A 14,304-nucleotide genomic window follows, 5' to 3' on the forward strand; every position below is an offset into this window, starting at 1 on the left:
CAATGATGAACTAAATTGTCCTTTCTAAACACTGTTCCTGATCCCTTCTCTATTGATTACACTGGCTCCCCAGATGTCAATACTCACATGCATGTTGTTCTCAGTATTTGTTTAGCTGCCCTTGGTACTTCCGCCTGCATGATTATAAACTCCTAAAAGGCAGAGCGTTTGACCCCACTGGAAAAGCACTGCATAGTTCCATACTCTGAAAGCTGCTTAGTAAAATGTTTTTGATCCTGGTAGTGGGTTGATGGTGGTAAAAGTAAAAGCCATTAGGACTGTGATTAATGAAGATACTTTATGCAAGTTTTCCCCCAAGCACAGGCGAGAGGACATGTAATCCCATTACCAATACTCAATCTTTCACTCTTGGGGGATTTCCTTACTAATTAGTCTGAAGCTGTAATTTAGCCTATACTTTAAGGAATGTGTCACATGAGGACAATTCTAATTTATTTCTGACCTTCCTTGAATTTAGAGGCACATATGCCTTTGACCAGCCTTTCTCCCAACTGCTATTTTCCTGCTGCAAAAAAAAAGTAATAGTTTATCCAAGACCTGAGAAAGGGAGGCAAGCCCAGAGCCCATGCTTTGGCACTCGGCCTGTCTAAGGCTTTGGTCCTGCTCTCCTGCTTTGTTCCCTCAAAACCACCTTCTAATAACGAAGCAGAATGTGCTTTGCACTACATTACCAGGACTTGGAAATGGACAAAGAAATGTAAGCAGAAGTGAAGTCTGTCATATGTGGGTGGAAACTTTAAGAGCCAATACACAATTTGTTGCATTCCCTCTTCCTTCTGCCACAGCAAGGAGAAAGTCCCATATGGTGGCTACTCTCTCAGTGTAGGTCCCCAAGTGAGGAGAGCATGCAGCATTTCCCCAGCCTACCTGTGATGGACATGCAGAGAAAGCAAGAAATACACTTGCTGTTTTAAGCCACTGAGATTTGGGGGTTGTTTGTTACTGAAGCATACCCTGGCCCATCCTGACTGATACAATTATCCTAAGTAAAGGAACTCCTACCCCAAACTTTGATAAGATATACTTTGCTATCACCCCTGAATTTCTTCCTGGAGGCCTACCTCCACAGTTGACCTATGTGAGCAGCCTTTCTGACCCCCAGAGATTCCATGTCCCCTGTATCACTAGACACTCCCTCCAAAATAGTCGACTCACAACATTCCACTCCTGGAAAGAGCCACTCCACTCCTCCTTTTCCAGAAGTCCAGCTAAAGCTTCCACTGGGGTTTGATGGAAAGGTGTGTAATCCATCACACATCCCATATTGTTCCCTCCTCCCAGCTCCCAGCCCTGAAGGATGCGGGGCCAGCAGGGCCCCCTGGCCACTGAGGGAACAGGAGTCACCCAGTCGCCATGTTCTGACAGCTTGTCACATTATTTTTCCCTGTGGGGGCTCTGATCCCTCCATCTAACCTTCTTCTCAGTCCCCTGAGACCATGGGCCTCTATACAAGGCTCCCCAGGCAAAGCAAAGCAAGATTGATGCCCTACAAACGGCCTGCCATGCCCGGGAGGGCTCTCTGTTCAATGAGTGGAGCAGCCCATTCTTCCCCATCTCGGGTTCCCACACTGGACACCAAAGCGGGAGCTTGGAGCCAGGGCGGCAAGAATTCAACCTTTATTCATCCCGGAACACAAATGATCTGCCACACTCCCCTAATCTCCCTAGCCCTCTCACCTCACCTACTCCAAATCTTTCTGAAGGGCCCGGGCCTTCCTGGAGGATAACATGTGATTCACACTGCCCTTTGGACAGAAGGGCTGGAGCCCAGAGAGGATCAGAAAGTTTGGAGGAAAAATATCCATTTACATATTGACCAAGGACGGAGCGTTTTCCCCTGCTGTGCCCACCCCCACCCATGTGCCTCTTTCCTCATTTGGCCCTTATTACCGTAGCGTTTGAGGACTGTAGGCAGGATTGTGCTGCAGAAGAATCATGAATTAGCATTAATGTTGATGATTATTTGCATCCACATTTCCCCTGCACTACAGGTAAAAGCCTCCTAAGGGTTTGGGCCTAAGAGCACAGCTTCAGGGACTTGGGGGGGTGGTGGGGAGGGGGCTGTGGAGCACTACATATAAAAATGATTTCATCTAAATTCCTGGAGTGGTTTCATAGACCAAAGCACCTCTGAAGGACAAAAAGACAACTGTAAAATTACCTGAAAATAAATGCTTCTAAAGTGTTCAGAAATAATCCAGGGTGAGGAGAATCGGGAGGCCGATAACTAATCCGTCAGCTTCTTTTTTTTTTTTTTATCCCACATCTAGACTTTTTTCTTCCAAGGCCACAGCCTGTCACCATGCAGTTTATCAGCCGTCACTCCGTCTCGATTCTGGGTGATATGAGATCAATGGCCTAAAACTGCTCTCAGATCTACGGAGAAATTTATAACACCAGGCTCTGCTGTACCCTGGCTGGGCCTGGGTCCCAGGGCTCTGAGGGTGAGGCTGCCATGCAGACTTCATTTCCATTTCAAAAGTGAATTGTGACCCACTTGGAGCAGGCGAGTTCAAGCCATCAGATGCAAAGGAAGGCCTGAGTCAGAAGTCTTCAGCACTTACAGAACAATGACTTTGAGGAAAGAAAAAAGAGACACCAGCCAATGATTAAAATTCTCTCTGCCTTGACAAGGCTCTAGCTCCCTGCTTTAATTTCTTTTGAATCATGTGCGATTTATTAATAACAAAACCCCAAATTTGCAACAACATGTTTTAGGCTCTGAAAGCAATTAATCATTCAATTTACCTAACTACAGAACTCCTGAGCATGGTTTGAGCAGAGATTTGTGGTTCTTTTGATCCTCACTGAGGGCTCCTTTGGTTATCTACAGCCTCTTTTCTTCCCCCGTGAACTGTGTAATTTGGTCCTAATTCTGCCTCAGAGTGCCCATGAACCATAGCAAGGTCCTAGGAGCCCAGGCCACATCCCATATCCTATACTTTCCAACGAAAGAGCTCCAGGGAAATTCTTCATCGCCCCCTCTCCCCCCCAACACACACACTGAATCCTTGGGTGATAAGGGGAACACTGGCTTTCTGTCCACAACCCCAGGCCGTGGGCAGCTAGAGAACATGCAGCTCCTCACCGCCCCCATTCCCACCCCCACCATTTGTCTTGGACAGATGTCCAACAGAAAATGTTCTGTGGGGACTCTGGACTTGCTCCTAGCTGAACCCAGAGAAGCCTCAGCTTTCTGAGCAAAAAGAAAATCCTGCTGCCTGCCCGACTTCTCCTTGGAACCAGACATCCGAGAGGAGGTTCCCAGGAGGAATGGCATTCTCAAAGAGGACTGGCAATGCCGGAGTCCACCCACCAGCTTCTCCTGCCGTGCTGGCCCCAGCGCCCCTCCAGCCAGCGGGGAAGGCAGGCTGGCACATATGGAAGTGGTCCTCGGGCTGGACCCATAGACAGCAAGTGCCCTCTCAGTGCATGCCTCTCTGTCCTGAGTCTCTTGGGATTCTGCCAGACCACAAACTAGCCAGTCACTGTTCCCAAACCAGTCACTTCAGAGAGTTGCCCTTCACCTTCCTCCCAGATCAGAGTCTACCAGTTTAGGCTTTGTCCCACTTCCCTGCCCTGCCCCTCCTCCGCCCTCCCTTTACCCTGGTGAACCTGTGATTTCTGAATGACATCCTTCAACCCCGTTGCCTAAGAGTAGAACTGGAATTCTTTAACGCAGTATATGAAGCACCAACCTGCTCACTCTGACTTTCTTTGCCCCAGTGCCCCTCCCCCAGCCACTCATGGCAACCTACACCCCAGCCCTTGGATCTTCACACCCTTGAGCTTGCTATTCCTTCAGGAGGGAAAGCCCTATTCATCTCCACCCTTTCCTCACTCTTTCTACCCCTAGCTCATGTCTACTCATCCTTCAAAACTCAGCTCAAATGTTGCCTCCTGCAGGAAGTTTTCCCTTCACATCTCTGCCCCCTAGCACAATTGGGCCCCCCTCCTCTGGGTTCACGCGGGCACGCAATGCATACTTGTACCACTGCTCTTGACATGAGGCATGTGTTCGGGTATCCCACTCCCCTAAGAACTGTGGGCAGCCACCTGGCATGGGCTGCCGGGTAGGCCTCCATCACAGCAATCCTCACACCTGATGGTGGGACTCCTTCTTCTTCTAGAATTCCAGCCTCAGGGCTAGCACACAGAGTCTATGATTTCTTTTGTTCTTCTTCTTCTTCTTTTCTTTCCTCTTCTTCTTCTTCTTCTTTTTTAATAAAGCTAGGAGAGAAGCATAGAACAGATTCTCCCTCATAGCCCTCAGCAGGACCCTGTCCACACCTTGAGGTTGGACTTCCAGCCTCCAGAATATTGATTTCTATTGGAAACCAGGCAGTTCATGGCAGCCCTAGTAGATGAACGTTAAGGGGAAGCACTGGGTCAAACACTGGCTCCATGTAAGTCACAGGAAATCACCTGGTGCTCCTGAGCATCCTAAGAATGAAAGTCTTCTGGAATGTTCCTGCCCTCTCCCCCCAGAATAATGGGTTGCTGTTCACTGAATATTTGTCTCTGTAGGTGGTTTGTCATGATACATGGCTTTTGTGGAAATGAGTGGTGAAAAAGTCCCCTGGAAACTCCTTTTTGCCATCATCTGATCTCAACCAGAGGGTAAGGTACCAAAAGATTTTGAAATGACATGCCTTAAAGTTACTTGAACCCTCACATGAAAATTTTTCTCCTTCCTTTGGGACCTATAAACCTACAACTATATCTATTATTATTTCCAGAAGGGTGGGAGAAAAAAAGGAATCAGAAGGATAGTTGTAACTAAAGCAAAGAAGCAGACAGGAAATAGGAGGGTTGTTTTTTTGTTTTGTTTTGTTTTTTGTCTTTCTGAACAAATACCTCACCTGTAAAATAAGAGGTTTAGATGATCCAGCCTCTGATGTTCCTTCCTCCTGCTTTAAAAGGAAATGATAATTAACACGTGCTCAGAGCTTCCTAAGCACCTGACACTGTATTATCTTACACAGTCCTCCAGTCAACTTTACAAGGTATTACTATTAGCCCAGTTTACAGAGAGATCAATTAACTTGCCCCGGGCCACACAGCAATTCAATGGTATCAGATTTGAACCCAAGTTGGATGTTGTAATCAATAGCCGTGTTTTGTTTCTTGTCAGGTTAAGTGGGTATCCCAGAGCATCCTGACACACAGAACATACAAAAGGATGAATGGCCCAAGACCTGGACATGGTCCAGGGTTTGTGAGCATCTGGCACTGGGCTCAATCCAAAAATCAATGTTTAAACAACAGTCACCTTTACCCTCAAACTGTCTCACTGTCTGACTGCTGAGTTTGAATCAGGACTATGGAGGATGTTGCTCTGTGGGTATTAAAGTTTAAAAGTCACAATGCCAGTATCAGCAGCCCAATAAACGGGCAGGGAGGTGCATTTTTAAAAAATATAAAGTTAGCATTTGGAGTGTAGAAAAGACTTTGGTTGCATTTCTAGAGAGCAAACCCCAGCAAAACCCAGCGACTTAGGAATTCTGAGAGATTTCTACAAAGTATGCTTCCGTTACAAGAATGAATTGGCTGCCTCTGAAGAGCTGCCTCCGTTCTCTGCTTGGAGGAGCACTTGCTGCAAACTTTCCTGGAAGGTTTATCGGAGGGAGTGAGCCTGTTGAAGGAAAAACGATGGGCCCCGGTCTTATATATTTTTTAAATAGTTAAAAGGTTAAAAAATACCCCTCTCCCCATCCATCCTTAGAATTACACTTTCCAGCCAAGTCTAGTTCCCTTTCCTGGTAGATATAATCCTAATTAAAAATAAATTACATGCTGTATAGAACTTGAAATGGAAAAGATAATCCTATTACATATGAGAATATATCCTGATTTTCTTTCCCCCTAAACTGTGGGAGATATCAGATCAGGCTGAGCCCCCCATTGTCGCCGCTTTGAAAACTTTCCTAGAGCCCTAATCCGTCACGTGACGCCCGTGTCAATCTCGGGGTCTGCACGCGAGTTTCACAAAGCAGGCATTAGGCTCGGCAACAGAAACCCAGCTTTGCGGAGCCCGCAACATTTGCATTCCGAGAAAACGCCGGCCATTGTGGGCTGTGTTTGTTCTCAGGATTGCGAGACTGTTGCCTGCGAAGTTGCTAAAACCTAAAGAAAGGGGCTCCTCTGAGCCAGCCTGGGCCTTTGGTATGATAACAAGTCGATTTGAGCTGCTTTTGTGGGGCTGGATCAGCGCTGGGGGACGGCAAGCTCCCCCCCCCCCATTCCCCCCACTGCTCCGGCCCCACCTCCCCGGACATTTTGCTTCCCCCGGGAGTTGCTGTAGGCGCTGATGCGCTATTTTAAATCGTATTTCCATAATCTGGAGGCCGCAGGCGGCGGGGCCCGGAGCTCGTTCTGCTCGCGTGCCTTCACACCTCTACCGCCGGCTCGAAAGGCCCTGTTCGCTGCTCTCCTCTGCTGCCCTCCGCCCTGGGCTCCGCGCCCCGCGCTTCCTGGCGCCGCCGCGGTCGGGGTCACTTCCGAGCGGCCGAGTCGCTAGCCCAGGATAGAATGCTTCGGACCTGCTACTAGCCGCCCCCCCCCCCACCTCCCGCCTGTTGGTTTCTGGCTGCTCGCCCATTCCCCCACCCCAGCACGCCTTCCCGTATTTCAGTCTTGAGAATGAGCATGATGACGCGAAGCGCTTTGAGTAAAAATATTAGATAGTTTTGATTCTCCAGCAGAGCAAAGATAAAACAAATTTAAACAGCGAGCGGCTGGGGTCCTGGGGTCCAGGCCAGAACTGAGATGCGCGGGGACGCAGGAGGAGCAGGCGTGGGGTCGGGCTCCCAGCCACTCGCGACCGTGCTCTAGCCAATTATCTACTCACGAGAACAGCTGAAAACATCCTTTCTCTGCGACTCTGGCCCCACTGCCCTCCCCCCCCCCCCCCAGGTTCTCGGCTCTGCTGCCGCAGCATCTTGCGGACCTGACCTCTAGGGGTTACACTAGGCAGAGGCGCGGCCGCTGTCCGACTGCCGAGTTCTGAATCTGTTCGCGTCTGGGTTGACCAGGGAAGGGGGACGGGGGGGGGGGGGGCGGGACCCTGGGAGCACTAAAGGTCACCAGCAGGCCCCAGGCCAGGGTTGGAGTGATGCGGGGCTCGGAGAGAAGAACAGAAAGTTCTTTTGGCTGTGCATACCCCCACCCCCCCACCCCCCGGGAAATGTCCCTTGGGCAGAAGCCGAGAGAGCGCAAGCTATTTAATTGGTAGCTGGGCGGGGGGCAGAGGGGAGTGGAAGAGAAGGTTGGGAATTGGGCTCCTGTAGGGGGCGTCGCCCTTTCCTAGTCCCTGCGCGGCTGCAGTTGCCTGGCGTCTCTGCTTTTAGTAATACCAGGGCAGCAAGGCGGAGAAGGCGGGGAAAGGAACCCAGAGGAAAGATCGCTCCGAGGAACCCTCCAACTGTCCATCGCCCGCCGTCTTCCCCATCGCAGAAGAGCTTTTATTTATTAATCGCTGGGAATGCATTTTTTTTCTCTTTGGCAATTTCAGGGCCCCTACTTCATTCTCCCTCACCCCAACTGCACCCCCACCTCCCTATTTGGTCTCCCTACTCTGGGGGGGGGGGTGAGGGGAACCTCCTGCATGCCTTCCGAAAAGACCCCAGGACACATTCACTTGGGTTTGAGGGAAAGGAAAACACAGATGGATGCTGACAGCAGGACTAAAATCTGGATTCGGAAAAACGTTTACTAAATGCAGTCTGCTTATCAAATCCATCGCCTTAAAAAAAAAAATTCTCCCAGTGCGTGGCTTTTGTTTTTACCTCTCTTCCTTCGCGTGTATTTGCATAACCTGCTCAATAAAGCTCTTCAATGGGAATTCGTCTTGCTCCCGCTTAGAGCTCCAACTCCCTAGTCATCACGGATTCTGGGGGTGGGGGTAATACCTGTGGGGGGCCGCGCCAAGCCTGGCTAGCCCGGGGATCCGCCCAGCCCCGAGTTTGGCAATACCGAAGCTCCACACGTTCTTAGGCAGATGGTTAAGTTCCCCCAGGTTCGTGCCAGGTTTCAACGTCATGCTGTGATTTTGTTCTTCTGGAATGGGATGAGTGTTGCTTCTCGGAGCAGCCCTATTAGAACAGAAAGAAAATCCTCTAAATAGGCGGAACAAGGCATCAGGAGGGAAAGTTCTCTAAATGCACTTTAATACGAGCCGGGTATTGTGTGGAATTCAGCGCCCATCACCGTTTAGCCGGAGAGTTATGGCAGTGATTGGGGATGAATAGAGGAACATAATGGATACATGTGGCGTTTGCTCATTATGTTCAAGTTAGCCCAACTCCGCTGTGGAAACTGTTCAACTTTCTCTCCCCTTAGCTTGTCACAGTGAAATAATACAGACATTGGGGCCTCCAATGGGATCGCCTGCCACGCCATTCTATTTCCACTGCTAACGAGGGCTTCATAAGCCTTTGATACAGTCTGATCTTTGAAACCTTTCCAAATCTCCTCAAGCTTATGCTAAATCCTATTTGGAACTTTTTTTTCCTGGCCTACTAGCGTCCAAGGCTTAAGAAAGCCATTTGGACAGTGACATGCATACTAACACATCGCAGAGCTCTTTTCTGAAAGGGAAGTGGCAGCCCTGATCGCCGAGGCTCACATGAGCAAAACACAATTGCGTACACAAATTTGAATAAAATCAATTTTCATTCGTCCTTGGAGCTCCTAAATCGAGATGCTATTTCCGAGTGCCTTGGGAAGCTGGGAGAGAAGACTAGCAAGACCTTAAAAGGCTGAACAAGTAGGTGGAGGGAAAAGGGCGAGGTTTGGAACCTTCCAAGGTGCAAAACGCAGAAAGTGGGTGGGGGGGGCGGGTCCCAAGCCACCCGGGCGAAATCCAAGCGTGTTTGTTTTCAGTTCAAGCAGCCGGCCCTGGACAGGCACAATTAACAAAACCATCCACTCCTTTACTCCCGGCGACCTGTGCCAACTCCTCTGTATTCAGGGCGCTGACAGGAAAGGAAAAAAGGCGAAAGGAGTTAAAGAAACAAAGAAAAGATTCCCTAATTTTCCTTTCTTGTTTTCCCCTCTAAGCCTTTCCACATTAAAGGGATTGTCAGAGGCTGGCGTAGGAGCGGCGCGAGGGCGAAGCTGCCATTGGCTGCCCGGCTCTGGTGATTTGCATATCGGCTGCTATAAAAGCAGAGGCGGCGCGCAGCGGCGCAGCTCCAGCCGGGAGAAGGAAGGGGGATTGTATAGTGTGGGTAGGTCGGCGCGTCCTCAGAGCCCACCGGAACCTCGAGCTGCAGCCCACAGATCTCCTGCACACGGCTCGCAAAGAGCGTGCTCCTAGGAGCCTGCGACTCACACCCGGACCTGCAAACCAGAGAGGAATTGTTCAGCCTCTAGGAATAGCACTTGGGGCTGGCGGCATGAGTCCAGTGAGGCGCGGGGGCAGCCCCTGCCTTTTCCCTTTACAGCTCTTCAGCCTCTGTTGGGTGCTCTCAGTGGCCCAGAGCAAGACAGTGCGATACAGCACCTTCGAGGAGGATGCCCCTGGCACGGTCATCGGGACCCTGGCTGAGGACCTGCATATGAAAGTATCTGGAGACACAAGCTTCCGCCTGATGAAGCAGTTCAACAGCTCGCTTCTCCGGGTGCGCGAGGGCGACGGGCAGCTGACCGTCGGGGACGCGGGCCTGGACCGGGAGCGGCTGTGTGGCCAGGCGCCACAGTGCATGCTGGCCTTCGACGTGGTCAGCTTCTCGCAGGAGCAGTTCCGGCTGGTGCACGTGGAGGTGGAGGTGAGGGACATCAACGACCATGCGCCGCGCTTCCCGCGGGCCCAGATCCCCGTGGAGGTGTCCGAGGGCGCAGCTGTGGGCACGCGCATCCCCTTGGAGGTGCCTGTGGACGAGGACGTGGGGGCCAACGGGCTGCAGAGCGTGCGCCTGGCCGAGCCTCACAGCCCCTTCCGCGTGGAACTGCAGACGCGCGCGGACGGCGCCCAGTGCGCGGACCTAGTGCTGCTACAGGAGCTGGACCGCGAGAGCCAGGCCGCCTACAGCCTGGAGCTGGTGGCCCAGGACGGCGGCCGCCCGCCGCGCTCCGCCACGGCCGCCCTCAGCGTACGAGTGCTGGACGCCAATGACCACAGCCCGGCCTTCCCGCAGGGCGCCGTGGCCGAAGTGGAGCTGGCGGAGGACGCTCCCGTGGGCTCGCTGCTGCTCGACCTGGACGCGGCCGACCCCGACGAGGGCCCCAACGGCGACGTGGTGTTCGCCTTCGGGGCCCGCACCCCGCCCGAGGCGCGCCGCCTCTTCCGCCTGGACCCGCGCTCGGGCCGCCTCACCCTGGCAGGACCGGTGGACTACGAGCGCCAGGACACCTATGAGCTGGACGTGCGGGCCCAGGACCGCGGTCCAGGGCCCCGGGCCTCCACCTGCAAGGTCATCGTGCGCATCCGCGACGTCAATGACAACGCTCCGGACATCACCATCACCCCGCTGGCCGCCCCGGGCGCACCTGCCGCCTCTCCCTTCGCCGCCGCAGCCGCCGCCGCCGCTCTCGGGGGTGCGGACGCGACCTCGCCGACCGGGCCCGGGACGCCTGAGGCCGGCGCCGTGTCTCTGGTGCCAGAGGGGGCGGCGCGCGAGAGCCTGGTGGCGCTGGTCAGCACCTCGGACAGAGACTCGGGAGCCAACGGGCAGGTGCGCTGCGCCCTCTACGGGCACGAGCACTTCCGTCTGCAGCCGGCCTACGCGGGCAGCTACCTGGTGGTGACCGCGGCGTCGCTGGACCGCGAGCGCATCGCCGAGTACAACCTGACGCTGGTGGCCGAAGACCGCGGCGCGCCCCCGCTACGCACCGTGAGGCCCTACACGGTGCGCGTGAGTGACGAGAACGACAACGCGCCAGTCTTCACACGGCCGGTCTACGAGGTGTCCGTGCGTGAGAACAACCCGCCCGGCGCCTACTTGGCCACGGTGGCCGCCCGGGACCCCGACCTGGGCCGCAACGGCCAGGTCACCTACCGGCTGCTGGAGGCTGAAGTAGGCCGTGCCGGGGGCTCGGTGTCCACCTATGTGTCGGTGGACCCGGCCACCGGGGCCATCTATGCGCTGCGCAGCTTCGACTATGAGACGCTGCGCCAGCTCGACGTGCGCATCCAGGCGAGCGACGGTGGCTCCCCTCAGCTCTCCAGCAGCGCCCTGGTGCAAGTGCGGGTACTGGACCAGAACGACCACGCACCGGTCCTGGTGCACCCGGCGCCGGCCAACGGGACCCTGGAAGTGGCGGTCCCCGGGCGCACGGCAAGGGACACTGCCGTGGCGCGCGTGCAGGCCCGGGACGCGGACGATGGTGCCAACGGGGAGCTGGCATTCGAGCTGCAGCAGCAGGAGCCGCGAGAAGCCTTCGCCATCGGCCGCCGCACGGGGGAGATCGTGCTCACAGGCGACCTCTCGCAGGAGCCGCCGGGCCGCGTGTTCCGGGCGCTGCTGGTCATATCCGACGGCGGCCGTCCCCCGCTCTCCACCTCTGCCACCGTCAGTTTCGTGGTGACAGCAGGCGGCGGGCGAGGGCTGGTGGCGCCCGCCAGTGCGGGGAGCCCTGAGCGTTCTCGCCCGCCCGGCTCTCGACTCGCGGCGTCGGGGCCGGCCCTACAATGGGACACGCCGCTGATCGTCATCATCGTGTTGGCCGGGAGCTGCACGCTGCTGCTGGCCGCCATCATCGCCATCGCCACCACCTGCAACCGCCGCAAGAAGGAGGTGCGCAAGGGGGGGGCCCGCCGGGAAGAGCGGCCCGGGGCGGCGGGCGGCGGAGCCTCGGCTCCCGGCTCCCCGGAGGAGGCTGCCCGGGGAGCCGGGCCCAGGCCCAACATGTTCGACGTGCTCACCTTCCCTGGCAGCGGCAAAGCGCCCTTTGGCAGCCCCGCGGCCGACCCGCCCCCGCCCGCGGCCGCCGCGGCCGAAGTGCCGGGCTCGGAGGGCGGCAGCGCCACCGGGGAAAGCTCCTGTCACTTCGAGGGGCAGCAGCGGCTCCGCGGCGCGCACGCCGAGGTGAGGCCTTCCTTCGGCTGGGCGCCCCCCTCCGTGCTCCGCGGACAGGCTGGGGGAAGGGACTGGAGGGGTCTGGGTGTGCCTGGATGCCTAACCTGTCGCACTTATTTTTTGTTTCTTGTCCAACCCCCACCTCACCCCCTCTCCCCCGCCCGCCCCGCTTCCCCCATTCCTTCCTGCAGCCCTACGGTGCCTCCCCCGGCTTCGGAAAGGAGCCGGCGCCCCCTGTGGCGGTCTGGAAAGGACACTCTTTCAACACCATCTCTGGCCGAGAAGCGGAGAAGTTCAGCGGAAAAGACAGCGGCAAAGGGGACAGTGATTTCAACGACAGCGATTCTGACATCAGCGGGGACGCTCTGAAAAAGGATCTCATCAACCACATGCAGAGTGGTGAGGACACTTCTTTCCTGCCAAGTTCAGCGTTCCTCCTCTCCCTCCCCTGCTGCCCTCCTGTCAATCTCCGTTCCAGCCCCCTCCCTTTTCCCCACTTTCTTCAGTCCTCGAGTTTGGGATCCCTGCCTTCCTCAGACAGCCGATTTCAAAATGTCACGTCGAGGCAGCTCCACCACTTGAATAAAGAACACTCCCATCCTGTTAGGTGGAGGCAGGGGTGATCCCAGCTCCCTGAGGAGGGGAATTCTGCGGAGTTCCTTAACTTGCTTCCAACAAAAGAAGCTGAGCCAACTTCGGATGAAGGTGGCTTTATAGGAAGCAGTGTTTCTTTCAAATCTTGAATCACCGCGCTCACTCTCATACTCGCTTTTCTTTTCAGCCGCCCTGACCTGCCTGACATTCTGAAGAGGGAGGCATAGTTGTGTGCAATCTCAGTAATCATCCTCACGCTCTCTCCCTTTCTCTTTTATGTTAGGACTGTGGGCGTGCACCGCTGAGTGTAAGATCCTGGGCCACTCTGACCGCTGCTGGAGCCCGTCATGCGGAGGGCCCAACACGCATCCCCCGGCTCACCCACCAGCGCAGATGTCTACCTTCTGTAAGAGCACGTCCCTGCCTCGGGATCCTCTGCGCAGGGACAATTACTATCAGGCCCAGCTGCCCAAGACAGTGGGGCTGCAGAGCGTCTACGAGAAAGTGCTACACAGAGACTATGACAGGACAGTCACCCTGCTCTCCCCTCCTCGTCCAGGGAGGCTCCCAGACTTGCAGGAAATCGGGGTACCCCTCTACCAGTCCCCCCCTGGCAGGTACCTGTCCCCAAAGAAGGAAGCCAATGAAAATGTGTAACCCCATGCTGCATGTGTTCACAACTTATACAGGTCACTCCGAGAAGCCCCTAAGTTATTGACTGGTTTCAGTGTTGTATATATTAAATATGCAAGATGTGCCTTAAAATGAAGCTGTTGGAAGCTATTTCCAATCACATTGGTACTGTTTGATATTTGCAAACAAAAATGTAGTTAATGTAATTTTTATGAAATGTGTGCAGTATTTAATTTTTCTTATCATGCTATTGACTTTAATTTCACTTGCAGCTTGCCATTTTCTTAGTGTTTTTAACCTGTACATTGTGTAATGTAATGTTTGTATATAATGAAATTTTGTTATATTTTTATAAAATAAAAGCTAAAGTGGAAGTTATTGCCAAAGGAACTGTCTATAAGACAAAAAAAGTGGGAATTACTTAATGGAAATTTATCTTTCACCTGAAACAACCTAGTGTTTGAGAATTTTTGCCTTGCCAAGTATACCTTGTATATCTTGAGTCTGTGGTAGATTTCAAGTTCAATGTTATTTAATTACATTTGGTTTTCTGTAAACCGAACCGTGTCACTTATAAGCACAGTAATAAAGGATTTGTCCTGTGTTTGAAGAATCTGCTAATTGCTTTTCATGAAGTTGCCTACAGTTAGACATTCACAAATAATCTGAGTACCAGAATTAAACCTTCTTTCAAGTGCTAATTATTTGGGCATCATTAATATTCACAGCGATATTAAACTTCCAAGTATTGGAAAGTCTCATCTGAGTATTAAAAATACTTTATTTTATAAATCATGCACATCTCCATTTACATCAGGCACTCTATAAAATTCTTGTCCTCATTTATTCACTCAACAGATATTTATGGTGGCATCTACAAAAAGTAGAGAAAGCTGTTTGGGCTGTTCATACACTAATTAAACATCTGTTGAGTTTTTATGAACTGCAGTAACTCCCCTAAGAGCTGTGGTTCGAGGTTAGGAAGACATAGTCTCAAGGAGCTCTTAGCATATTAGGATGTTAATAGCAAAAACAC

The 14,304-nt window shown here is 53.3% G+C and overlaps 1 protein-coding gene across 2 annotated transcripts; it reads left to right on the plus strand.

Annotated features, from left to right (window-relative positions):
* Positions 1-9,198: 9,198 nt before the first annotated feature.
* On the plus strand, positions 9,199-13,881 carry LOC118546188 (protocadherin-8). 2 transcript variants are annotated; one of them, XM_036108840.2, is made up of 3 exons: positions 9,199-12,050; positions 12,233-12,440; positions 12,919-13,881. In XM_036108840.2, exons 1-3 carry the CDS (start codon positions 9,420-9,422, stop codon positions 13,290-13,292), a joined length of 3,213 nt encoding a protein of 1,070 aa, XP_035964733.1. In that variant the 5' UTR covers positions 9,199-9,419; the 3' UTR covers positions 13,293-13,881. The 2 variants fall into 2 exon arrangements, with proteins under 2 accessions (XP_035964733.1, XP_035964734.1); XM_036108841.2 differs by having other exon boundaries at positions 9,199-11,759.
* Positions 13,882-14,304: the final 423 nt, after the last annotated feature.

This window comes from Halichoerus grypus, chromosome 4 (assembly GCF_964656455.1).
Source record: "Halichoerus grypus chromosome 4, mHalGry1.hap1.1, whole genome shotgun sequence".
Lineage (NCBI taxonomy): Eukaryota > Metazoa > Chordata > Mammalia > Carnivora > Phocidae > Halichoerus > Halichoerus grypus.

Coding starts and splice junctions, on each gene's coding strand:
- LOC118546188 (XM_036108840.2), top strand. CDS start 9,420: ATGAGTCCAGTGAGGCGCGGGGGCAGCCCCTGCCTTTTCCCTTTACAG. Junction 12,051..12,232: donor TCCGCGGCGCGCACGCCGAG/GTGAGGCCTTCC, acceptor TCCTTCCTGCAG/CCCTACGGTGCCTCCCCCGG. Junction 12,441..12,918: donor CATCAACCACATGCAGAGTG/GTGAGGACACTT, acceptor CTTTTATGTTAG/GACTGTGGGCGTGCACCGCT.